Source organism: Salmo salar, chromosome ssa14 (genome assembly GCF_905237065.1).
Source record: "Salmo salar chromosome ssa14, Ssal_v3.1, whole genome shotgun sequence".
NCBI lineage: Eukaryota > Metazoa > Chordata > Actinopteri > Salmoniformes > Salmonidae > Salmo > Salmo salar.
In genome coordinates, this window is record NC_059455.1 from 59,406,582 (window position 1) to 59,433,769 (window position 27,188).

A 27,188-nucleotide genomic window follows, 5' to 3' on the forward strand; every position below is an offset into this window, starting at 1 on the left:
CGTCAAGTTTGCTGACGACACAATGGTGGTAGGCCTGATCTCCGACAGTGATGAGCCTACAGGGAGGTGGTCAGAGACTTGGCAGTGTGATGCCAGAACACAACAGCCTCTCCCTCATCGTCAGTAAGATCAAGGAACTGATCGTGGACTACAAGAAAAAGGATGGAGAGCATGCCCTCATCCACATCGACAGGGCTGTAGTGGAGTGACTTTTCCCCTTCAGGAGGCTGAAAAGATTTGGCATGGGCCTTCAGATCCTCACTTGTACAGCTGCACCATCGAGAGCATCTTAACTGGCCGAATCATTGCTTGATATGGCAAATGCACCGCCCTCTACCGCAAAGCACTGCAGAGGGTGTTACGGATGGACCAGTACATCACTCCCTGTCATCCAGTACCTCTATCAGGCGGTATCAGAGGAAGGTCTGATAAATTGCCAAAGACTTCAGCCATAGGACTGTTCACTCTGCTACTGTCTGGCAAACGGTACTGGTGCATCAACTCTTGGACCAACAGGCTCCGAGACTGCTTCTTACTCCAAGCCAGAAGACCGCTAAATAGTTAATTACAGTGCCTTCAGAAAGTATTCACACCCCTTGATGTTTTTTGGGGGGGTTGTACATTTTGTTAGCCTGAATTTGAAATTGAATAAATCTTGATAATTTTTTGGGGGGGTCCACTGGTCTACACACACTACCTGTTAGTGACATTTTTACAAATTTAATTAAATTTGACTAGCTGAAATGTCTTGAGTCAATTAGTATTCAATCCCTTTATGGCAAGCTTAAATAAGTTCAGGAGTAAGAATTTGCTTAACAAGTCACAAGTTGCATGGACTTTTGAATGACTACCATTGTACCCTTCACATACAATTGGTCCCTCAAATAGGCAGTGTGTTTCAAACACAGATTCAACCACAAAGACCAGGGAGGTTTTCCAATGCCTCGCAAAGAAGGGTACCTATTGGTAGATGGGTAAAAAAAAAACAGCAGACATGGAATATCCCTTTGAACACAGCGAAGTTATTAATTATGCTTTGGATGGTGTATCAATACACCTGGTCACTACAAAGATGCAGGCGTCCTTCCTAACTCTGTTGCCAGAGAGGGAAGGCAACCGCTCAGGGATTTCATCATGGTGATTTAGAACAGAGTTTATTAATGGCTGTGATAGGAGAAAACCGAGGATGGATCAACATTGTAGTTACTCCACAATACTAACCTAATTGACAGAGTGGAAAGAATGACGCCTGTACACAATAAAATATTACAAAACATGCATCCTGTTTGCAACAAGGCACTGAAGTAATACTACAAAAAAATGTGGCAAAGCAATTCACTTTGTCTTGAATACAAAGTGTTATTTCTTTTGGACAAATCCATTACAACACATGACTGAGTACCACTCTCCATATGTGACTGACCGCCTTAATTCGGTCTTATGTAGCAAAATTTGAAATTGTGTTAGTTACATTTGATAAAAGAAGAGACGGCGCTACAAAATTGGATATTATACACTGCATTTGAGCAACAATGGGAAAGTAATTTGCTTTGAAAGTTGATCAACTTGTAACCTCACTTTTGCGAAAATGGTATTTTGTTTGTTTTGGTACCTACTGGAGAGCTCTTCTGTCTACACCCATTTAGCATTGTTCACACCCTCTTAAGCTTTAGCCCCACCCATCTCTTTAAGGGTTGATCTGAGTGTTCTGCCCTAAAAGCAATCAAGCACCCAACTTAACTGGGTACCTTGCTAGCTACTTTGACACAAATGAGAGAACAGCTCACTGACCATTTCCTCGCCGTAGCAAAGCTGGTTAGGCTGTTTTTTATGTTATCAAGAGTGTTGGTGACTGCAACTGTGCTGTTGGGAACAATTTGCTCTTTTTTGCCAGCGTTTACTGACACTGGCCGTATTCAACGGGTGTTGAGCATTTGTAAATTCGTCAGTTATTCTGCGCTCTGGTACACTGATGAGAATGCTCTGAAGTTGGAGTGGATAGCCAGAGCTACGTCTATCAACAGTTGTCGAAGTGACATTCTATTGAAGTGGTTACTTGCATAATCTTTTAAGACATGTAGCTAACTAGCTAGCTAGGTAAACAATGAACCATATTCCCAACTCATGACGTTACTACCCTACATGAATCTGCAGGTAGCTAACCAACCAGGTTCAATGTTAGGTAGCTAACATTAGGCTATAACTAGCAAAGCAAATGGCTCTGAGATACGAATAATAAGATCATACACGTAACGCTAGCTAGCTAACAGTACACTTTAACGTGAAATGAAAACGACTTTCTGTCATGGAGGATGGATCTTCTGTCATGGATGCCATGGTTGCCCTTATTTTGAAGATGTATTCTGGAGACGGGTGTTTTCTCCAACTCCTTAGCTATCATACTCGAATTCCACTGATTTTCAGAACTCTGTCCTCCAGAGTGGAGAGCAACATTTATACAGATCTACAAGGCGATATATTTTCCAATAAAGCTGCGTTAGACAGGATTACCAATACATACTGACCAGCTCAAATAGACAGAAGCGTGGTATATGGCAGACTAATCTGAACTCATCTCTCGGCATGTCCTGCCCACTCGTTATCACAGCCAATCCTGGCTAGAGGGAAGGTTGCTGTTTCTTTGTGGCTAAAGCAACTAGGCTCGTAATTTAACAATTTGGTTCGTGTTTACAGATGGCATGAAAGTTCACATGTTACAGGAGGCTTTTCCGACAAACGCATTTTGATAAAAAAAAAGGTTACGTTCAAATGTCTCTCCTGTGAAGCAGTGACCTACGACATACTCCTAGTTTCCTGAAACAAGTCACATTTTTAAGCATAGTGGTGGCTGCATCATGTTATGGGTATGCTCGTAAACATTAAGAACTTGGGAAACAGAATGGAGCTAAGCACAGGCAAAACCTGGTTTTCTGCTTTCCAACAGACACTGGGAGATCAATTCACCGTTCAGCAGGACAATAACCTAAAACACTAGGCATCCCAAGAAGACGGTGAATGTTCCTGAGTGGCCGGGTCAGTTTTGACTTAAATCTACGGCGAGACCTGAAAAATGGTTGTCTAGCAGTGAACAACTACGAATTTGACAGAGCTTGACGAATTTAGAAAATAATAATTTGCAAACGTTGCACAATCCAGGTGTGGAAAGCTCTTACCCAGAAAGCTGTAATTGCTACCATAGGTGCTGCTTTAAAGTATTGACTTGGGTGTGAATAGTTAAGTAAATGTGTATTTTTATGTATTTGGTTTTCAATAAATGTTCATTAAATAAAAATGTGTATTTACTTTGTCATTATGGGGTATTGTGTGTAGATGGGTGAGAGGGGGAAATCTATTTAATCAATTTTGACTTCTGGCTGAAACAACGGAATATGTCAAGGGTTATGAATACCTTCTGAAGGCACTGTAATTGGTTACCCAGACGATTTGCATTGTGACCCAATCTTGAACTGACTCTATGCAGACTCGCAAGAACATTTACACTATGCAGTATAACACTCACACAATACACTGACGCGCTCACAAACTCTCACACACTACATACACACACTTTCACACACTACATACACACACTTTCACACTCATATGCTGCTGCTACTCTGTATTTTACTCGTATTATCTATCCTGATGCCTAGTCATTTTACCCTGCCTTTATGTAGATATCTACTGCAAATACCTTGTACCCGTACACAGTGATCTGGGACTCCCTGTGTGTGTGTGTGTACAGTTGAAGTCGGAAGTTTACATACACCTTAACCAAATACATTTAAACTGTTTTTTTTTTCTCACAATTCCTGACATTTAATCCTAGTAAAAATTCCCTGTCTTAGGTCAGGTAGGATCACCGCTTTTATTTTAAGCATGTGAAATGTCAGAATAATATTAGAATCATTTTATTTCAGCTTTTATTTATTTCATCACATTCCCAGTGGGCCAGACGTTTACATACACTCAATTAGTATTTGGTAGCATTGCCTTTAAATTGTTTAACTTGGGTCAAATGTTTTGGATAGCCTTCCACAAGCTTCCCACAATAAGTTGGGTGAATTTTGGCCCATTTCCTCCTGACAGAGCTGGTGTAACTGAGTCAGGTTTGTAGGCCTCCTTGCTCGCACATGCGTTTTCAGTTCTGCCCACAAATGTTCTATAGGACTGAGGTCAGGGCTTTGATGGCCACTCCAATACCTTGACTTTGTTTTCCTTAAGCCATTTTGCCACAACTTTGGAAGTATGCTTTGGGTCATTGTCCATTTGGAAGACCTGTTTTTGACCAAGTTTTAACATCCTGACTGATGTCTTAAGATGTTGCTTCAATATATCCACATAATTATCCTTTCTCATGATGCCCTCTATTTTGAAGTGCACCAGTCCCTCCTGCAGCAAAGCACCCCCACAACATGATGCTGCCACCCCCGTGCTTCACTGTTGGGATGGTGTTCTTTGGCTTACAAGCCTCCCCCTTTTTCCTCCAAACATAACGATGATGGTCATTATGGCCAAACATTTCAATTTGTTTCATCAGACCAGAGGACATTTCTCCAAAGTACAATCTTTGTCCCCATGTGCAGTTGCAAACTGTAGTCTAGCTTTTTTATGGAGGTTTTGGAGCAGTGGCTTCTTTCTTGCTAAGCGGCCTTTCAGGTTATGTCGATATAGGACTCGTTTTACTGTGGATATAGACACTTTTGTACCTGTTTCCTTCACAAGGTCCTTTGCTGTTGTTCTGGGATCTGATTTGCACTTTTCACACCAAAGTACCTTCTTTTTGTTCATAGAATTTAAAAAGCAGGTCTCTAGGTGTAGGCAAAACCATAAGCAAATAGGTCAACAGTGATATTGCTAAGGAGTTAATCAGGGTGATTTTTCCACATAGACAGGTATTTTCCTTTCCATGGTAGCAAGATCTTATCTATTTTTGCTCACTTTCTATAAAAATGTATTGGAGTGATCATTTCTTTCTTTTGGGATTTGTATACTGAGTATGTCCACATCTCCGTCAGACCATTTAATTGGTAAAGTACACGGTTATATAAAATGTGCTTTTTTTTTTTGTTATCCAATATATGATATAGTACACTTATCATAATTTGGTTTTAATCCAGAGGTTAGCAAAAGTATCTAGATCCTCTATGAGGCTGTGGAGGGATTCTAATTGTGGTTTTAAAAGAAAATGAATCATCAGCGTACAATGACACCTTAGTTTAAGTCACGGATTTCTAATCCCTTAATATTATTGTTGGATCTAATTTTAACAGCTAACATTTCGATGGCAATAATAAGTAGATATGCCGATAGTGGACAAGCTTGTTTTACTCCTCTAGATAGTTTAATACTTTCTGAGATGTAGCCATTATTTACTATTTTACACCTAGGTTTACTATATGTAACTTTAACCCATTTTATAAGAGATTCCCCAAAATTGAAATATTCTAGGCATAGATAGATAATAGATAGATAGATAGATAGATAGATAGATAGATAGATAGATAAAGTACGACTATATCTATCAAAAGCCTTTTCAAAATCAGCTGTGAAAGCCAGGCTTGGTGTCCCCGATATTTCATAGTATTCTATTGTTTCCATTTACTTGTCTTATATTATCTCCAATGTATGGTCCATGTAAAAAAAAAATAATGTCTGATTAGGATGAATAATATCTGACAATTATTTTTTATTTCTATGCACGAAGCATTTTGCTAGGATTTTTGCGTCACAACAAAAATCACAATTTTAAGAGGCCTCCAATTTTTTTTAAATGGACTGGATCTTTATATATACCACTTGGGTCCTGTTTCAGTGAGAATGAACTTCTTGTGTGTTAAATCATCTACCATTTTATATAGGAGTGGTTAAAACATAATGGTCCTCTGAGTATATCAAAAAAAGTTTGGTATACTTACACTGGTATGCCATCCAGCCCTGGAGTTTTCCCTGCCGTAAAGGCTTTAATTGCATCAAGAAGTTTCTCTGTAATTTGGCCTTCACATGAGTCTTTCTGTACAATGTTAATTTTACATTATTATTAGGGAAAAAATCCATACAATTAGCTTGGGTTAGTGGAGATGGAGACATATTCTTAAAGTACTTCCTCTTTCAAAATATCATTCAGTGACTCATGCGTGACTCCATTTGTAACAAGTTTCAATACATTTTTTTTTGGTAGCTTTTCAGTAATGAAGATTGTAAATCTTCAATTAAGACTTTAATGAAAATACTGTTTGGATTCACTGGGATTAGTATGCTGTTCCACTAACACTTTTTCTTTCACAGCCTTATTCTAAAATGGATAAAATCTACATACAATAGCCCATGACGACAGTTTTTTTTTTTCCTTTTTTTTTTTTACAAATGTATTACAAATGAACAGGAACCTTATTTACATAAGTATTCAGACCCTTTCTGAGACTCAAAATTGAGCTCAGGTGCATTGTTTATATTGAGCATCCCTGATGTATCTACAACTTGATTGGAAGCCACCTGTGGTCAATTCAATTGATTGGACATGATTTGAAAAGGCACACACCTGACTATATAAGATCCAACAGTTGACCGTGCATATTAGAGCAAAACCCAAGCCATGAGGTTGAAGGAATTGTCTGTAGAGCTCTGAGACAGGGTTGTGTTGAGGCACAGATCTGAGGAAGGGTACCAAAATATTTCTGCAGCGTTGCAGGTCCTAAAGAACACAGTGGCCTCTGTCATTCTTAAAAGGAAGACGTTTGGAGCCACCAAGACTATTCCTAGAGTTGGCTGCCCAGCCAAACTGAGCAATCTGGGTAGAAGGGTCTAGGTCAGGGAGTTAACCGAAAACCCAATGGTCACTCTGAGTTCCTTTGTGGAGATGGGAGAACCTTCCAGAAGGACAACCATCTCTGCAGCCCTCCACAAATCAACCACATGACAACCCGCTTGGAGTTTGCCAAATGGCACCTAACGACTCTCAGACCATGAGAAACAAGATTCTCTGGTCTGACGAAACCAAGATTCAACTCTTTGGCCTGAATGCACACAGCCAAGACAAAGTAGAGGCTTCGGGACAAGTCTCAATGTCCTTGAGTGGCTCAGCCAGAGCCCGGACTTGATTCTGATCGAACATCTCTGGAGAGACCTGAAAATAGCTGTGCAGCGACACACCCATCCAACCTAACAGTGCTTGAGCGGATCTGCAGAGAAGAATGGGAGAAACTCCCCAAATACAGGTGTGCCAAGCGTGTAGCGTCATACCCAAGAAGACTCCAGGCTGTAATTGCTGCATAAGGTGCTTCAACAAAGTACTGAATAAAGGATCTGAATACTCATGTAAATGTAACTTGTCAGTTTTTTTGAGACATTTGCAAACATTTCTAAACTGGTTTTTGCTTTGTCAGTTTACTGGTCTTTAACCGTTTGTCTGTTCTCTCCCTCAGGTGAAGTCGATCAAAACCGGCTCGGTGTTCTGGTCCATTGGCTGCTGCCTCTCCTACTTCTACATGGTGAGTGTCAAAGAGCCTTAATTGTTAGTCGGAAACACATAAACAGTGTCATTGATTTACACCAACGTAGTATCCCATCTCTGGGAATTGGAAGTCATGATTACATTAAGATAGCGTTGAGTGCGATCATAGACGTCAAAAGCGGTAACGAGCGGCGTGAAAATGGAGTCTGCACCGGCGCGTTAAACGTTATTTATGAACCCCCTCCCGACCTTTTGGTCGATGGAGAGATAAGAGAAACAGCGCCAACTGCCTCCCAGACAGGTCTCTTTGTGTACGATTGGTGATGTTGAGTGCTTGCAATTATCTTCTGCTTCCAGCATCTTCAGTTAAATCTCCCCTCAGCTCGGGAAGAGACAGTTGTCAAATGAAACGGATTATAGACATCCAGCTCCCATCGATCATGTCGGGGCCCAGCATCCAAGCTCCGCAGGAAGAGAGAAGGGGAACGCCACAAGACACTAATGACCACATTTGAAAAGAGATGAGAGCGGGGAGAATTTCTTCTGCGAGAAACCACACCAATTTTATTAGCCCCTCTCGTTCTCTCTCGCTCCTCAAAGATCCGGAGTGAGACTATTTCGACCTTCGTTCTGAGTAGAGGAAGTACAGCTATGATCGGAGGTTACTTTTTTTTGGAGCTTGTTAGAATCATTAACATGGCAGGTTAGGAAAGGGTTACGGTTATGGTAAGCTAAAATGCTATCATAACCTTTACAAAAAGTAACTTCTGGTCGAAGGTGTACTCCCTCTAGTCACAACCCAGCTCTACCCATCCTCCCACCCTCAGGGTTTGTTGGCGACACGACAAGCCCGGATCACCTTTGTCACACTCTCACTACCCTCTAGGGCCCCCATACTCAACTAGCGAACTGGATCCGGACCCAGAACAGGGCCAATACGGACCGCGGTTTCAACACCTGGTATCGTATAAACACAAGACGTGGAACAATACGTAGAATTGCAAAAAATTTGCTTTAGAACAGCAAATTGTCTGCTAAATGTGTTCAACTGTGTGAAATTTGGCTTTAAACCTAACATTTTCTCTCCGCCAACAAGACGGGTGTGAACAGTTTCGGGGGTGGGGGTTTGTTACTACGCCAATTTTTAAATTACATTACCCATCTGGACCTCTGCCACCTTGGAAATTTGTGTGACCGGACCTTCTCAAATAATACTTGATAGTAGTACCAAGCTGCAATATCTACCCCCTCCATTGTTTCTCCCCTCCCACTGTTGATTTTAAGGATACTCACTCACCCATGAGGCTTAATTGAACATGACACATTTGCAATGCCCAGTGAGAAATTCCGTGCTCAGCTCTGTCATCAGGCCAGGGAGGGAGAGAAGCTCAGTTGAGACATCATGATGGACAAGACCTGCGAAAACCCCTACTGTGAGAGCTGTGTGACGTTCTATCTCATGTCTCCCGGGAGAGATTGTGTTTTCCCTAAGTTCCTGTGACGACTGCCTCCTACCCTGCCAGAACCTCCCCTTCTCCCTCCCCCAACCACGAGCATCATGGGAGCACTTCTGAAGTTCTTTTCACTCATAAAGTATTGATGAGGCATTCTCAGCAGCACAACTCAGCTCTTCAGGTGATTGTAAGACGTACTGCTTTCTGGAGGTTATTATTTAGAAGTCGAGTGATTTTAAAATCACAACTCCAAGCCCTTTTTTTTACAGTGAAAAAACCTATCCAGAGCTTTGCAACGATGCAGCGGTTCACCTACCTCCCCGGGCCCCACCTGACTTTCAACAAAACAACTTTCTCCCGCAAATAACGTTCTTTCTCAGTCAAGGCGCCAGCCCCAGCTTATATCCTTCACTCATGTCAACTGATACCCCCTTAGGTGACCGACAGCATCTCAGGTTATTCTGTTTCCCGCATCCTACCCCCCGCAGAGGTCCCTGAGCCTCTTTTAGCCGCCTTCTGAGGCAATCAAATCTAGCCCCGTAGCAAGACCCCTATGCCCTTTTATCACTGCAATACCCTCCGTCCCCCTATGCTACTTCACAGAAATAAGACCAGTGGAGCGTGAGTAAAGGATAATGGCTAAAGTCTAATGGTGTCTGGTTCTTTGCTGACCCCATTATGACTGCAGTAAGACCTGTCCATTAGGGTCACAGGGCCAAATGCTAACTTGAGATGCACTTGTTAGTACACACACTAACAGGTTAGCGTTGGGCCCATAGGAAGCCCTAACATAGTGTAACAGCCCTTCCTCCTCGTTGTATTGTAACAAACTGCTCGTCCTCCTGGTTTTATTGTAACATACAAAGTTTTTCCTCACTGTATTGTAAGGGAATCTTCTCGAAGGACAACTGCCCTTCTCAGAAATACTGTCAGGCTTTCATGCCATGTTCTAACAGGGATGTCACTCAGATGTTTCAATACACCCAGATGATATGAGGATGTGGCTTATTTAATTAGGGAATCTACTAACCACATTATAACATTCCTGATAGTTACTATTGCCAGAAAGAAATATTCTTAACTCAAAGCCAGAGTAAGAAGGGGATTTCTTGAAATACATTAAGCAGGATACATAGGGGCCTAACCAGATAAAATATATATTTTTTTCATCGATTGAGGCCTTTTTTTGTAATAAGCTTTTTACCAGCTAAAACTTTTAGGACTGAGCTATATCGATAAGTACATTATAAACTCAGAAAAAAGAAACGTTCCTTTTTCAGGACCCTGTCTTTCAAAGATAATTCGTAAAAATCCAATTAACTTCACAGATCTTCATTGTAAAGGGTTTGAACACTGTTTCCCATGCTTGTTCAATGAACCATAAACAATTAATGAACATGCACCTGTGGAACGGTCGTTAAGACACTAACAGCTTACAGACGGTAGGCAATTATGGTCACAGTTATGAAAAGTTAGGACCCTAAAGAGGCCTTTCTACTGACTCTGAAAAACACAAAGAAAGATGCCCAGGGTCCCTGCTCATCTGTGTGAACATGCCTTAGGCATGCTACAAGGGGCATGAGGACTGTATATGTGGCCAGGGCAATAAATTGCAAAGTCCGTACTGTGAGACGCCTAAGACGGCACTACAGGGAGACAGGACGGACAGCTGATGGTCCTCGCAGTGGCAGACCACGTGTAACAACACCTGCACGGGATCGGTACATCCGAACATCACACTTGCGGGACAGGTACAGGATGGCAACAACTGCCTGAGTTACACTAGGATCGCACAATCCCTCCATCAGTGCTCAGACTGTCTGCAATAGGCTGGACTGAGGGCTTGTAGGCCTGTTGTAAGGCAGGTCCTCACCAGACATCACCTTTCAACAACGTCGCCTATGGGCGCAAACCCGCTCTCGCTGGACCAGACAGGACTGGCAAAAAGTGCTCTTCACTGACGAGTCACGTTTTTTTCTCGCCAGGGGTGATGGTCGGATTTGCGTTTATCGTTGAAGGAATGAGTGTTATATCGAGGCCTGTACTCTGGAGCGGGATCGATTTGGAGGTGGAGGGTCCGTCATGGTCTGGGGCAGCATCATCGGATTGAGCTTGTTATTGCAGGCAATTTCAACGCTGTGCATTACAGGGAAGACATCATCCTCCCTCATGTGGTACCCTTCCTGCAGGCTCATCCTGACATGACCCTCCAGCATGACAATGCCACCAGCCATACTGCTTGCTCTGTGTGTGATTTCCTGCAACACAGGAATGTCAGTGTTCTGCCATGGTCAGCGAAGAGCCCGGATCTCAATCCCATTGAGCACATCTGGGACCTGTTGGATCGGAGGGTGAGGGCTAGGGCCATTCCCCTCAAATGTCCGGGAACTTGCAGGTGCTTTGGTGGAAGTCTGGGTCATCTCACAGCAAGAACTGGCAAATCTGGTGCAGTCCATGAGGAGATGCACTGCAGTGCTTAATGCAGCTGTTGGCCACACCAGATACTGACTGTTACTTTTGATTTTGACCCCCCCCTTGTCCAGGGACACACTATTACATTTCTGTTAGTCACATGTCTGTGGAACTTGTTCAGTTTGTCTGTTGAATCTTATGTTCATACAAATATTTACACGTTTTTGTTTGCTGAAAATAAATGCACTTGACAGTGCGGAAGTTTATTTACTCTAACAGGCATATTGATAGTGTATGCACCAGCTCTTTCAGCTTCCTCAGTCTCTTAACAGACTTTTTTTTTGGTAGTAAACAAGATATTTTGTGCTTGGTGGTGCAGAGATCTGTCTGAGTAAAGAGTTTGTTCAAGCTTTGTGTTCAATATGGCTCGGTGACTCCAGAAGATTGCTGGTTGCTTATTCAACCCTCACTGCCCCCACATGGTTTTAACACACACACACACACACACAACGGTGAGGTCATCAGCAGTAAATGTGTGAGATGTTTGGTCAAATTACACTTCGTGGCCGGGAGGCTGCGTCAAGCGACCCTCAGCGCAAGATACTCACCTCACTCTCTCCTCACTGCAGTCCCTCTGGGTCGGCGTTGTTTTCAATTAACAACCTCTTCTCTCACAGAGAACCACTGCGGCTGTGTCAACACAGAAAATTAGCTCAAAATGGGAGTCGTCTCTGTATTCATTCAAGTTACGCTTCAACTGCACCTAATTTAGCTCACACCATCTGAAGCTAAAGATGCAAATGGCTGAAAAGATCATTTCGCTTAACCACTCCTGAACAAACTTGAGTTTTTTTCCCCCCCACAATTAGAAGTAATTGCAAAACATGTGTATTTTTTTATCATAGATGAGTGATTTGTGAATGAAATGTGTGCTTGTGTGGCTAAGCAGGTGCGTGTGAGTATTATCCCTCTCTGACTGCTCTGCACATCCTACGTACTGCAGTTGATGTTTTTGTAGAGTATTTTATAGTCCCCTCGTTTCACGCTCCAAGTCAGACAAAGCGTCGATGCATTTTTACTTTGCGGTCATAGTGTTTAAACATGATTGCGTTGGTTTTATATGGGTCCCACTACGTATTCCCATGCGTTCCTGGTGGCGCGTGTGTTTTTGCTGATGGCTGTGTGTTTGTTGCAGGTGTCAGCGTGGGGAGGATATGTCTTCATCATCAACCTGATCCCTCTGCATGTGTTTGTGCTGCTGCTCATGCAGCGCTACAGCAGGAGGGTCTATATTGGTGAGTGACCACAAAACACACATCTGCCGAAGAGATGTGATCATAAACCCCCTCCTACACCGAGTGTACAAAACATTTAAGAACCTGACATGGACTGACCAGGTGAATCCAGGTTAAAGCGGAAGTTCCCTTATTGATGTCTCTTGTTAAATCCACTTTGGTTCCTAAACTTTTTATAGTCCGTACCCCTTCAAACGTTCAACCTCCAGCTGCGTACCCCCTCTAGCATCAGGGTCAGCGCACTTTCAGATGTTTTTGTTGTTGTTGCCGTCATTGGAAGCCTGCCACACACACTATACAATACATTTATGAAACAGAAGAATGAGTGAGTTTGTCACAACCCAGATCGTGGGAAGTGACAAAGAGCTCTTATAGGACCAGGGCACATATAATAATAATAATAATAATAATAATAATAATAATAATAATAATAATCAATAATTTTGCTCTTAACCATCTTACATATAAAACCTTATTTGTGCATCGAAAATGGTGAATAACTCACCACAGGTTAATGAGAAGGTTGTGCTTGAAAGGAAGCACATAACTGCAATGTTGTATTGGAGAGTCTGTCTTAAATCATTTTCCACAATCTGTGCCTGGTATTTAGTATTCATGCTAGTGAGGGCCGAGAATCCACTCTCACATAGGTACGTGGTTGCAAAGGGCATCAGTGTCTTAACAGCGCGATTTGCCAAGGCAGGATATTCTGAGAGTAGCCCAATCCAGAAATTTGTCAGTGGCTTCTGATTATAAATTCAATTTTCACAGAACCGCTTGTTGCAATTTCGATGAGGTTCTCTTGTTCAGATATCAGTAAGTGGACTGGAGGCCGGGCATGAAAGGGATAACGAATCCAGCTGCTTGTTATCCCTTTCGGGAAGGTACCTGCATAATTGTGCACCCAACTCAAGCTTACGGACATTTGACATTGTCTGTAAACTTGTTCATTTGCACACAAATCATACAATGATGGAAAGACCTGTGTTGTCCTTGCTAATGCAGACAAAGAGCTCCAACTTCTTAATCATAGCCTCAATTTTGTCCCGCACATACAGTTGAGGAGAGTGCCTGTAATCCTAGATTCAGATCATTCAGGCGGGGGAGGGGGGCATCACCCAGATAGGCCAGTCGTGTGAGAAACTCGTCATCATGAAAGCGGTCAGACAAGTGAAAATGATGGTCAGTAAATAACTTTAAGCTCGTCTCTCAATTCCAAAAAACGTGTCCATACTTTTTGCACCTTGATAACCAGCGTACTTCTGTATGATAGTTACTATTAACAAAGTTAACCATTTTCACTGTAGTGTCCAAAACGTCTTTCAAGCTGTCAGGCATTCCTTTGGCAGCAAGAGCCTCTCGGTGGATGCTGCATTGTCGGGAGCAACTGCTTGCACGCACATTACCACTCCACTATGTCTCCGTCTTTTGCGCTAATTTGTACTGATGGCTTTTGCGCCATCAGTACAAATACAAACATGAGCAGCAGCTACGTTTGGCTACATACAGACCGTTAGTGGAATTCCCGCAAGTGTAACGGTTAATGTGATTGGATGTCAATTATTTGACTAGTCTACCTGTATTTGACATTGTTTCGTTGAACACTAGATGGTTTAATTGTTTTTGGCAGTGAAACGAGGCTACTCAGACGAGGAAAAAAAACTCACCCAAATGTATAGCCCTGTTGGAAAATATAAATGGACTGTTTGGAAATGTGAATCACATGTTTGTTTTCTGTACCCCTGAAGGCATTGCGCGTATCCCGGTTTGGGAATACCTGGTGTAGATGGAGAGGGGTTAAAGGATTTTTAAGCCTTGATACAATTGAGACATGGATTGTGTATGTGTGCCATTCAGAGGGTGAATGGGCAAGATAAACGATTTGAGTCCCTTTGAACGGGGTATGGTAGTGGGTGCCAGGCGAACCGGTTTGAGTTTGTAAAGAACTGCAACGCTCTTGGGTTTTTCATGCTCAACAGTTTCCCGTGTGTGCCAAGGATTGTCCATCACCCAACGGACATCCAGCCAACTTGACACCACTATGGGAAGCATTGGAGTCAACATGGGCCAGCATACCTGTGGAATGCTTTCAACACCTTGTCAAGTTCATGGCCTGAAGAATTGAGGCTGTTCTGAGGGCAAAGGGGGGTGCAAATCAATATTAGGAAGGTGTTCCTGATGTTTTGTACACTCGGAAGGTTTGCGGTCAGAAACGATCTGCTAAAGAGATGTGATCGCACACACCTGTTTTCCTCAAAATAACCACACATACTTGTTTGCTCTCCTGAATGTGACTGAGAACTGAGTTTAATTATGAATTTGACTGTGTATATTTTACTGTAAATTGCTTCTATTTCTGAGTAAACCAATGATCAAAGAACCAGACTTATTTTCATCCTTGAGGCTCACAGAACACATCACATCATTGTCAGACAGGCAGAAATGCTGCAGCGTCGTAGGCAGTACATATTTAGCTAAGCTGAAGGAACAGCAGACTAGCTGGGTCAAGATAAATGGTTTAGCATCAAGCGTCATTTACACTTGATTATACATATTACTCAAGGTAAACAGTACCCTGTTCTTGGGCGCTTTGAAAATAAATGACGTCCCTAATTAAAATTTAGGGTATTGACCCCCGCTATACTCAATCTCGTTGCATTTTCCTCAAAAAAGCGTATTGGCAGTGCCTTTGTACCCTTCCACAAGAACCGTTTGTTAATGCAGAACATTTTCTCCATTAAATTGTTCTGAAATATTTATGCTTCGAACGCAGGAGCTGTCAACTTCAAGCACCCTTTAATATATTAGGTCTTTGCGTAGTTTTTCAAGCAGCCATCTTGTGTAAGTCCTTGTTTCACAACCATCTCGTTTTGATCTAGTTTTAACCTTTCTCGTTCGTAGACCATAGAGAAAGCTCTTCTAAAAACTAGATGCCTCATTGGCATCGGCGCTGGCACAATGAGTCCTCCTTGAACAGAAGTGCATTGTCAGTGTTACTCACAATTCTATTTCACACAGTTCATCTCTTACCTCCATCAGTCAACAGGCAATAATGAATCAGTCAAGAGTGCTCAGGGCTAGTCAGTCACTTCTTCAAAAAGCCCCAGTGTTCAGAAAAGTATGAAATCTTAATTAGGGCACATGCCTTAGGATCAGATCAGCTACAAAGGTGGGAGTTGTACAGTTTTACTGCACCGTCGGCTCATGTTAGGCCCGACGCGGCACTTTTCTTTGCCCACTTCAATGTTCTCAGTAAATTTCTCCAGATGAGGCGTTATTGTATTTACTCCCACTCAGTCTCAATGCAACTCCTATCAATGCACATTAAATACCTTTAAAGGGAGAAGGCGCTTTTCCCTAACAACCCAAACTGAAGTGAGATTGGGTTTTTGAATGGGACCGTATGTGTGTTCAACTTGTTTGTTTGATCTCATCTCGCTCTTTATGTTTCTCCCTTTCAGCTTATAGCACTTTCTACATCGTGGGCCTGGTGCTATCCATGCAGATCCCCTTTGTGGGCTTCCAGCCAATCCGAACCAGCGAGCACATGGCTGCAGCAGGTAAGCCCCACCCCCTTTAGTCTACTGCGTGCTCTTCACGACTCGCTATGATGCAAACCGCTCTATTACATTTTTTTACTGTATGAGACGCAAACCGCTCTATTGCATTTTTTACTGTATGAGACGCAAACCGCTCTATTACATTTTTTTATTTATCCAGGTATGTCTCGTTGAGATAAAAATCTATTTTTCAACAGAGACCTTGGGCCATGACCAAGCAGTTGTTCTCTTGTATTGGCAGTGCCTTTGTACCATTTCGTTGATGCAGTTTGTGTTCCCATCTCGCCAACGGTCCCACTCCACTATTACCGCAAATTCACCGAAGCAGCAAGACCTGCCTGTACTGATAGATGGGCCTAGTGTACGGTTCTGACTGTCTGGTGGCTGACCTGCCTATACTGATAGATAGACCTAGTGCACGGTTCTGACTGTCTGGTGGCCGACCTGCCTATACTGATAGATAGGCCTAGTGCACGGTTCTGACTGTCTGGTGGCTGACCTGCCTATACTGATAGATAGGCCTAGTGTACGGTTCTGACTGTCTGGTGGCTGACCTGCCTATACTGATAGATGGGCCTAGTGCACGGTTCTGACTGTCTGCCTGGTGGCTGACCTGCCTATACTGATAGATGGGCCTAGTGCACAGTTCTGACTGTCTGGTGGCTGACCTGCCTATACTGATAGATAGGCCTAGTGTACGGTTCTGACTGTCTGGTGGCTGACCTGCCTATAATGATAGATGGGCCTAGTGCACGGTTCTGACTGTCTGGTGGCTGACCTGCCTATACTGATAGTTAGGCCTAGTGTACGGTTCTGACTGTCTGGTGGCTGACCTGCCTATACTGATAGATGGGCCTAGTGCACGGTTCTGACTGTCTGCCTGGTGGCTGACCTGCCTATACTGATAGATAGGCCTAGTGCACGGTTCTGACTGTCTGCCTGGTGGCCGACCTGCCTATACTGATAGATAGGCCTAGTGCACGGTTCTGACTGTCTGCCTGGTGGCTGACCTGTCTATACTGATAGATTGGCCTAGTGCACGGTTCTGACTGGTGGCTGACCTGCCTATACTGATAGATAGACCTAGTGTACGGTTCTGACTGTCTGTCTGGTGGCTGACCTGCCTATAGTGATAGATAGACCTAGTGCACGGTTCTGACTGTCTGGTGGCTGACCTGTCTATACTGATAGATAGACCTAGTGCACGGTTCTGACTGTCTGGTGGCTGACCTGCCTATACTGATAGATAGGCCTAGTACACGGTTCTGACTGTCTGCCTGGTGGCCGACCTGCCTGTACTGATAGGCCTAGTGCATGGTTCTGACTGTCTGGTGGCCGACCTGCCTATACTGATAGGCCTAGTGCACGGTTCTGACTGTCTGTCTGGTGGCCGACCTGCCTGTACTGATAGATAGACCTAGTGCACGGTTCTGACTGTCTGGTGGCTGACCTGCCTATACTGATAGATAGGCCTAGTGTACGGTTCTGACTGTCTGGTGGCTGACCTGCCTATACTGATAGATAGGCCTAGTGCACGGTTCTGACTGTCTGGTGGCTGACCAGCCTGTACTGATAGATGGGCCTAGTGTACGGTTCTGACTGTCTGGTGGCTGACCTGCCTATACTGATAGATGGGCCTAGTGCACGGTTCTGACTGTCTGGTGGCTGACCTGTCTATACTGATAGATAGGCCTAGTGCACGGTTCTGACTGTCTGCCTGGTGGCTGACCTGCCTATACTGATAGATAGGCCTAGTGCACGGTTCTGACTGTCTGCCTGGTGGCCGACCTGCCTATACTGATAGATAGGCCTAGTGCACGGTTCTGACTGTCTGCCTGGTGGCTGACCTGTCTATACTGATAGATTGGCCTAGTGCACGGTTCTGACTGGTGGCTGACCTGCCTATACTGATAGATAGACCTAGTGTACGGTTCTGACTGTCTGTCTGGTGGCTGACCTGCCTATACTGATAGATAGACCTAGTGCACGGTTCTGACTGTCTGGTGGCTGACCTGTCTATACTGATAGATAGACCTAGTGCACGGTTCTGACTGTCTGGTGGCTGACCTGCCTATACTGATAGATAGGCCTAGTACACGGTTCTGACTGTCTGCCTGGTGGCCGACCTGCCTGTACTGATAGGCCTAGTGCATGGTTCTGACTGTCTGGTGGCCGACCTGCCTATACTGATAGGCCTAGTGCACGGTTCTGACTGTCTGTCTGGTGGCCGACCTGCCTGTACTGATAGATAGACCTAGTGTACGGTTCTGACTGTCTGGTGGCTGACCTGCCTATACTGATAGATAGACCTAGTGTACGGTTCTGACTGTCTGTCTGGTGGCTGACCTGCCTATACTGATAGATAGACCAAGTGCACGGTTCTGACTGTCTGGTGGCTGACCTGCCTATACTGATAGATAGGTCTAGTGCACGGTTCTGACTGTCTGTCTGGTGGCTGACCTGCCTATACTGATAGATAGGCCTAGTACACGGTTCTGACTGTCTGCCTGGTGGCCGACCTGCCTGTACTGATAGGCCTAGTGCATGGTTCTGACTGTCTGGTGGCTGACCTGCCTATACTGATAGATGGACCTAGTGCACGGTTCTGACTGTCTGTCTGGTGGCCGACCTGCCTATACTGATAGGCCTAGTGCACGGTTCTGACTGTCTGTCTGGTGGCTGACCTGCCTATACTGATAGGCCTAGTGCACAGTTCTGACTGTCTGTCTGGTGGCTGACCTGCCTATACTGTGCCCCTCCTCTCTTGGTCCCTCACTAGCTCGCTATGAAAGATGCAAGTGTTTGTTCTCGGAAGTACGGCAACTAATCAGTCTCTTCCGTTAAATACTGAATCTTATGAGTTGAGGAGTCGATTCTGCGTACTTTTAGAAATGGGAGTCGAGAAATCAGTTATTTTGGAACAAAGTTTTGGAAAATTGGCAGAGAAAGTCAAGCGACAGCAGCGAAGTCCTGTATGGAAGTTATGTGATTAGGTGGTGAAATGCAAACTTTGTGAGGTGGAATTTAAGTACAACATTGGTAGTACAGGTGCAATGCTTAATCATCTGAAAGGGACGCACCATGCGACCCAAACTGTTGCTGGCATTTTTCTCATAGTTTCATTTGTCACATCACTAGTAACAAGATTATGTAGCTCTAAAGCATACATTTATGTTCCTCTTAGTCTAATGTAGCTTCAGTCTGATTTCTGAAGTGGTGTTTGTTATGCGGGTGACCGGGACAGCACGGCAGCGACGTGGGCTTTGAGGAATGGAAAGCACTGTCACTCTCTCAAAGGTCTGGGCGTGTTTGGCTTTGGGCAGCAGCTGCTCGCAACATCTGGCGACGTGTCTACAGCGACAGCCAGAATGACGGGGACAGGAAGGGAAAGAATAAAGCTTCAGAGTGATGGGCATTTTTACCTTGTTGCCCCACTGTCTGGGTTCTGGTGGAGTTGTGACCTTGGAATGCTGCTGGGGGGGTGGGGTTCGTACATCGGAAGTGGACCTCAGTTTTGCCAGTGAAACTGGCTTTGCTAAATTAGCATGAAGTTCCACAAGAGAGCGACATCAGATAACAGAACAGAGATCCCATTTTAGTCTTAACAGTTCCTGTTATTCAAATATGTTGTGTTATTTACAGCATCAGTGTGTAAGCACGTCTATAGTAAGACAACCATCAAAACCTGCTCGCATGAGACCCAAATTGTTAAGGTTGTTGTAGTAATGCGCTAACTCCGACATTCTGTGATTGCAGGCGTGTTTGCACTGCTCCAGGCATATGCATTGCTGCAGTACCTGAAGGACAGGCTCACCAAGCAGGAATTCCAGACCCTGTTCTTCCTGGGGGTGTCGCTAGCTGCTGGGGTGGTGTTCCTCACCGTCATCTATCTCACCTACACTGGTGAGTTTCTATACCATGCCAGTACACATACACGTGACTTACAGAGCAGCATGTCCTCCTATACCACATACATTGCCTAAGTATTCAGACTTATTCCACTTTTTGTTACAGCCTAAATTCAAAATGAATTAAATCATTTTTTTTCTTCTCACCCATCTACACATAATGACAAAGTGAAAACATGTTTTTAGAAATATTTGCAAATGTATTGAAAATGATATACAGATATCTAATTTACATAAGTTATCACACCCCTGAGTCAATACATGTTAGACTCACCTTTTGGCAGCGATTACAGCTGTGGGTCTTTCTGCGTAAGTCTCTAAGAGCTTTGCACACCTGGATTGTACCATATTTGTACATTATTCTCCAAGCTCTCAAGTTGGTTGTTGATCATTGCTAGACAGCCATTTTCAAGTCTTGCCATAGATGTTCAAGCTGATTTTTAAGTCAAAACTAACTAGGCCACTCGAACATTCAATGTAGTTTTGGTAAGCAACTCCAGTGTAGATTTGGCCTTGTGTTTTAGGTTATTGTCCTGCTGAAAAGTGAATTTGTCTGCCGGTGTCTTTTGGAAACGGGCTGAACCAGGTTTTCCTCTAGGATTTTGCCTGTGCTTAGCTCTGTTTCTTTTCATTTAAAAAAATCCTTAGTCCTTGCAGATGACTGGCATACCCATAACATGATGCAGCCACCACCATGCTTGAAAATATGAAGTGTGGTACTCAATGTTGTTGGATTTGTCTAAAACATAACGCTTTGTATTCAGGACATAAAGTACATTTCTTCGAATTTTTGGGAGTTTTACTTTAGTGCCTTATTGCAAAAAGGATACCTTTATTTAACTAGGCAAGTCATACATGATTTGGAATATTTGTATTATCACTCTGTCATTTAGGTTAGTATTGTGAAGTAACTACAATGTTGTTGATCCATCCTCAGTTTTCTCCTATAGCCATTATTAAACTCCGTTTTAAATTCATCATTGGCCTCGTGATGAAATCCCTGAGCGGTTTTCTTCCTTTCTGACAACTGAGTTAGGAAGGAGGCCTGTATCTTTGTATTGACTGGGTTTACTGATACACCATCCAAAGTGTAATTAATAACTTCAACATGCTCAAAGGGATATTCTATGTCAGCTTAAAAAAAAAGAAGAAAGTAATACCTGTCTACTAATAGGTACCCTTTGCGAGGCATTGGAAAGCCTCCCTGGTCTTTGTGGTTGAATCTGTGTTTGAAATTCACTGCTCGACTGAGGGACTTTATAATTAATTGTATGTGTGGGGTACAGAGATGAGGTAGTCATTCAAAGCCTGTTAAACACTTGTTACACACAAAGTGAGTCCATGTAATTTATTTGACTTAAGCACATTTTTACACCTGAACTTTAGGCTTGCCATAACAAAGAGGTTGAATACTTATTGACCCCAGGCATTTCAGCGTTTCATTTTTAGTTAACTTGGAAACATTTTTAAACATAATTCCACTTTGAAAGGAAGAGGTATTGTGTGTAGGCCAGTGACACTAAATTTTAAATGTAATCCATTTTAAATTCAGGCTGTAACACAACAAAATGTGGAAAAAGTTAAGGGGCTATAAATACTTTCTGAAGGCACTGTAGTTAGTTACACGTACACCGGACATACAGAAGCATGACATCATATACCTTATAGTTAGTTACACATACACCTGACTTCCTCAATATATACTGTAGTATCAGCTATATACAGGTGAGTTCCTATACCCCAACATTGCACATACACCTTGCTTTCAAAACCAAATCCTCATATACCATAAAATTACACATACACCTGACCTACAAGTTCCAGTCCTTGTATACCATATAGTAACATACACTACATGACCAAAAGTATGTGGACACCTGCTCGTCAAACATCTCATTCCAAAATCATGGGCATTAATATGAAGTTGCTCCCACTCTTCTGGGAAGGCTTTCCGCTAGATATTGGAACATTGATGTGGAGACTTGCTTCCATTCAGCCACAAGGGCATTAGTGAGGTCAGGCACTGATGTTGGGTGATTAGACCTGGCTTGCAGGTGTTCCAATTCATCCCGACAATGTTCGATGGGGTTGAGGTCAGGGCTCTGTGCAGGCCAGTCAAGTTCTTCCACACTGATCTCAACAAACCATTCCTGTATGGACCTCGCTTTGTGCACTGGGGCATTTTCATGCTGAAACATGAAAGGGCCTGCACCAAAGTTGGAAGCACAGAATCATCTAGAATATCATTGTATGCTATAGCGTTAAGATTTCCCTTCACTGGATCTAAGGGGCTTAGCCCGAACCATGAAAAACGGCCCCAGACCATTATTCCTCCTCTACCAAACTTTACAGTTGGCACTATGCATTGGGGCAGGTAGCGTTCTCCTGGCATCTGCCAAACCCAGATTCATTCGTCAGACTGCCAGATGGTGAAGCGTGATTCATCACTCCAGAGAAAGAGTTTCTACTGCTCCAGAGTCCAATGGCAGCGAGCTAGCTTTACACCACTCCATGGCATTGCGCATGGTGACCTTAGGCTTGTGTGCGGCTGTTCTGCCGTGGAAACCCATTTCATGAAGCTCCAGATGAACAGTTCTTGTGCTGACGTTGCTTCCAGTAGCAGTTTGGAACTCTAGTTAGTGTTGCAACCGAGGTCAGACTATTTTTATACCCTATGCGCTTCAGCACTCGGCACTCTCGTTCTGTGAGTTTGTGGCCTACCACTTCGCGGCTGAGCCGTTATTTCGCCTAGACGTTTCCACTTCACAATAACAGCACTTACAGTTGACCAGGGCAGCTCTAGCAGGGCAGAAATTTGACGAACTGACTTGTTGGAAAGGTGGCATCCTATGACGGTGCCACGTTGAAAGTCACTGAGCGCTTCAGTAAGGCCATTCTACTGCCAATGTTTTTCTGTGGAGATTACATGGCTGTGTGCTTGATTTTATACATCGACCGCAACGGCTGTGGCTGAAATAGCCGAATCCACAAATTTGAAGGGGTCCCACATACTTTTGTATATGGTGTACATGTAGATCAGGTGTACCACAGGTGAGTCTATATTCCTCACTGTTACTCATACACCTAACAAACAGGTCCTCGTTTACTATATAGTTTCACATGCCTGTGTACATGTAGATCAGGTATAAACAACTAAACACAACTACACAAGCTAGTCCTCATACCATAATAGTTAAGTGTTTTTATCTCTGTTACACATTTAGCTTGTACTGTTGAGAGCCTTTGTTACTCACGTACCTTGTCCAATAAACATATTTCTAACCTCCACTGGTTAACATTCCTCTCGAGTCCCGACCCACATATTCCCTACTACTGAACAGATACCTGACCCACTAAAACAGGGCTATTTAATTCCTGTCCTGAGGAGCTAAAATTATTATTTTTTTTCTACCTCGTAGGTAATTGCACTTATCTAGTGTCCCAGGTTTTAATCAGTCCCTGGTTAGAATGGATGATAGTGAAAACCTGAAGCGTTTCGGGAACTTGAGGACCATAATTGAATGGCCCTGCACCAAAGGGCCTCTATTCACTTCGTCATTATATTTGTGCACTACCCAAACTGTCTTATACTGTCAGACACACACCAGTTTCAACCATACGCCAAAAAGTCTGCATCCTAACCACTAATGAAATGAGACTAGTGTGTTCCAAGTTCCCAGTCATGTGTATTGATTGTTTGTTCATTTAGGTTACATCGCTCCGTGGAGTGGGCGATTCTACTCGCTGTGGGACACCGGGTAAGCACTCCTAACCTTTCCTATCGATGAAACGATTGTTGAATTGAATGTGTGTGTCTGTGAAAGGGCTTACGCCATCCATAGTCTCAAAGGAAATGCTAGCATTGTCTTTTTCTTCCCAAACACGCTTAGGCTACATTCTGTACATGAACTGCAGCGTGTCTGGTTTGTTTGCTGATAGCAGTGCTCTCGCTCTCCGTTTACATTCCCTTTTTTGAGGTGGTTTCTTGAATCTTCATATTCCCTGAAGTACCAGATGTTTGTCTCTTCTATCTCTCCCCCCCCCTCCAGCTACGCTAAGATCCATATCCCCATCATCGCGTCGGTGTCGGAGCACCAGCCCACCACCTGGGTGTCGTTCTTCTTCGACCTCCACATCCTGGTCTGCACCTTCCCAGCAGGCCTCTGGTTCTGCATCAAGAATGTCAACGACGAGCGCGTCTTCGGTAAACTGGGGCTCGTTAAAACACACCGATACTCAACATGCATACACACCCTTTGAATACATCTGAATATTTGGAGGGGAACATGGTGATTTGAGAGGAATATGCATTAAAGCAAGGACGTCCTCATGTTATTGATATACTGTACACACCTGTTCCTAGGAGTTGTACTGGAAGAGGGAATTCAGAACAGAATCCTACTGCTCCAGTGTATTAGGGGCTACGCTTGAGCTGGTTTCTGTTTTTCCCATGAACTGGAAGGAAAACTCCACCCAAAAACCATCTATTGGGATTTGTTTCATTAGTCAATTGTTGTCGTGGTCCCAAAATGTTTTGCTTGTCAGCAATCAACTTTTCACTTGATGTAACTTTGAAAATACAGAAATCATCGCCGTGTGACGCATTTAGCATATGATGCTGCGTTTCACATCATGATTGCTGACAGTCCCAAAATGTTTTGCTTATGCCAACAAATGGACTAATGAAACAAATGCACAAATGTAGTTTTCCTTTAATTGATCAATTGTTATTGATTGTCCCGAGAGCCTGCACAACTGATAAGCTAGCTCTAAATCAGTCAGTCTCAGATAAATAAATAAAAAAACACCCCTGAAGACCTGAGTTGTGCACCGTGTACTTTTGACATGGGTTAAACGCTGGTTAATTTTAATTAATCTTTCTTGCCTCTCTGCCCGCCCCCCCCAGTGGCTCTCTATGCCATCAGCGCGGTCTACTTTGCCGGGGTGATGGTGCGCCTGATGCTGACCTTGACGCCGGTGGTGTGCATGCTGTCGGCCATCGCCTTCTCCAGTGTGTTCGAGCACTACCTGGGGGACGACATGAAGAGGGAGAACCCTCCCATAGAGGACAGCAGTGACGAGGATGACAAAAGGAGCTCAGGGAACCTCTATGACAAGGTCAGGAGGAGTCACAGTCCAGGGCCCGTATTCATTAATAGGCTTGGGCGATACCCCGGTATATGGTATAAACGGTATATTTTGAAAGCCCAGGCATTTATTTGCTTAAATCACTGAACATAATAGGTGCTTATTAGGGACAGGCTTCTATTTGAGTCAGGCGTCTATTTCCTTAATGCACACAGTTTTTGCTGATGTGCATAGTTAATTGTTTAATTTCAGTATTTTAATCAATTTCCTGCACTGTGTTTACACACCTTTGCCATAGTATGCCTCTAGAAATAAATAAAAATGTATATAATAAATTCTTCGGACTGCATTTTCTGCAGTTCTTACTTTTGCCACTAGAGGGTGATTTCTGGGGGTCTGTGTCAAGGGTTAGTGACTAATTTTTATCTTTCTGCTTTTTGTGACTCCTCTCTTTGGCTGGAAAATGGCTGTTTTTTTGTGACTATGCGCTGACCTAACATAATCGTATGGTATGCTTTTGCCGTAAAGCCTTTTTGAAATCAGACACTGTGGCTGGATTAACAAGAAGTTTATCTTTAAAATGGTGTATAATACTTGTATGTTTGAGGAATTTTAATTATGAGATTTCTGTTTTGAATTTGGCGCTCTGCAATTTCACTGGCTGTTGTCGAGGTGGGACGCTAGCGTCCCACATATCCCAGAGAAGTTAAAGGCACAGTCAACTTAGTGTATGTAAACTTCTGGCCCACTGGAATTGTGATACAGTGAAATAATCCGTAAACAATTGTTGGAAAAATTACATGTCATGCACAAAGTAGATGTCCTAACCGACTTGCCAGAACTATAGTTTGTTAACAAGAAATGTGTGGAGTGGTTGAAAAACGAGTTTTAATGACACCAACCTAAGTGTAGGTCAACTTCCGACTTCAACTGAACATTTAATTTTGTCCTTGAAACATTCACCTAAGTGTATGTAAATAGATAGGTTATGTATTTCAAGTTTTGCTGTATGTGATCCAATAGGCAGTGTGGTTTATAGCCTACAGGTGAACATCAAGACAGTTGATATTTTACTTTGTAGTATGATACTACTGTATTGTAGCCTACTGTAATTTCAATTTGTTTTGTGTAGCTTAGGCAATGTTTCAGAATTCACAGGTAGTCCAGTATACTGTATTTAAGTTTGGGGGGGTGGGGTGGGGTGTGTCAATGCATAACATTGTTGAATGCAAACGTTTTGCTGACGGGTCCAAAACTATTTTCACATTAAGCGGATGGCGGGTGACTACCGGGCAGAGTTTAAGTGCTCCTTCACGTTTTACAGCCGATCCGATACGCAGTATAACGGAAACATGCGTATGTATGTCAAGTTTATGAACCTCCGTATTTGACGTGTTCTTTTCAGAAATGGAGCACGCGGATATTTAGTGTGAAATTTACGCAATGGTTATAAATGAGGAATTGGGCAAAAGTCGTCAATTCGTTAAATCAAAACAGTTTATTGGTCGCATAAACAGTTTAGCAGATGTTATAGCGGATGCAGTGAAATGCTTGCGTTACTCGCTCTAAACAATGCAGTAAAATGTCAGTCAAGAAAACGTGGGAACAAATATAATGAACAACCCGTTAGTAGGTGAACTGAGGAGTATGCTTGCTTACCTCGTTTACCTACTGAGGCAGTGGATGCACCAGGGTAAATCCTCCCGGCAGCTAGCACATTAGTGTTTCTAAACCCCCTCCTTTTTAATTCAGTTGTTTTCTCAGAGGGAAAACATGCAAGAGTGGTCATTGACTAGTTTGATGTAAACCATATGCCGTGGCTGTCTGTCACCAGATCTCAAACCAATTCAACAATTATTGGAGATTCTGGAGCGACGCCTGAGTGTTTTCCACCACCGACAAAAACAAAAAACAAATGATGGATTTGTCATGGGAGACTGGTGTCTCATCCCTCCACTAAAGTTCCAGACACTTGTAGAATCTATTTGAAGCTGTTCTGGCTCCTGGTGGCCCAACGC

General features: G+C 43.3%; 1 protein-coding gene across 1 annotated transcript in view; it reads left to right on the forward strand.

Annotated features, from left to right (window-relative positions):
• LOC106570075 (dolichyl-diphosphooligosaccharide--protein glycosyltransferase subunit STT3B) overlaps positions 1-27,188 on the forward strand; it is an 88,602-nt gene that overhangs the window by 54,979 nt on the left and 6,435 nt on the right. Inside the window, exons 4-10 of the mRNA XM_014142037.2 lie at positions 7,425-7,490; positions 12,515-12,614; positions 16,076-16,174; positions 19,931-20,077; positions 23,792-23,840; positions 24,132-24,286; positions 24,989-25,200. Of these exons, the coding sequence (XP_013997512.1) occupies positions 7,425-7,490; positions 12,515-12,614; positions 16,076-16,174; positions 19,931-20,077; positions 23,792-23,840; positions 24,132-24,286; positions 24,989-25,200 (828 nt within the window). The remainder of the gene's footprint in view (positions 1-7,424; positions 7,491-12,514; positions 12,615-16,075; positions 16,175-19,930; positions 20,078-23,791; positions 23,841-24,131; positions 24,287-24,988; positions 25,201-27,188) is intronic.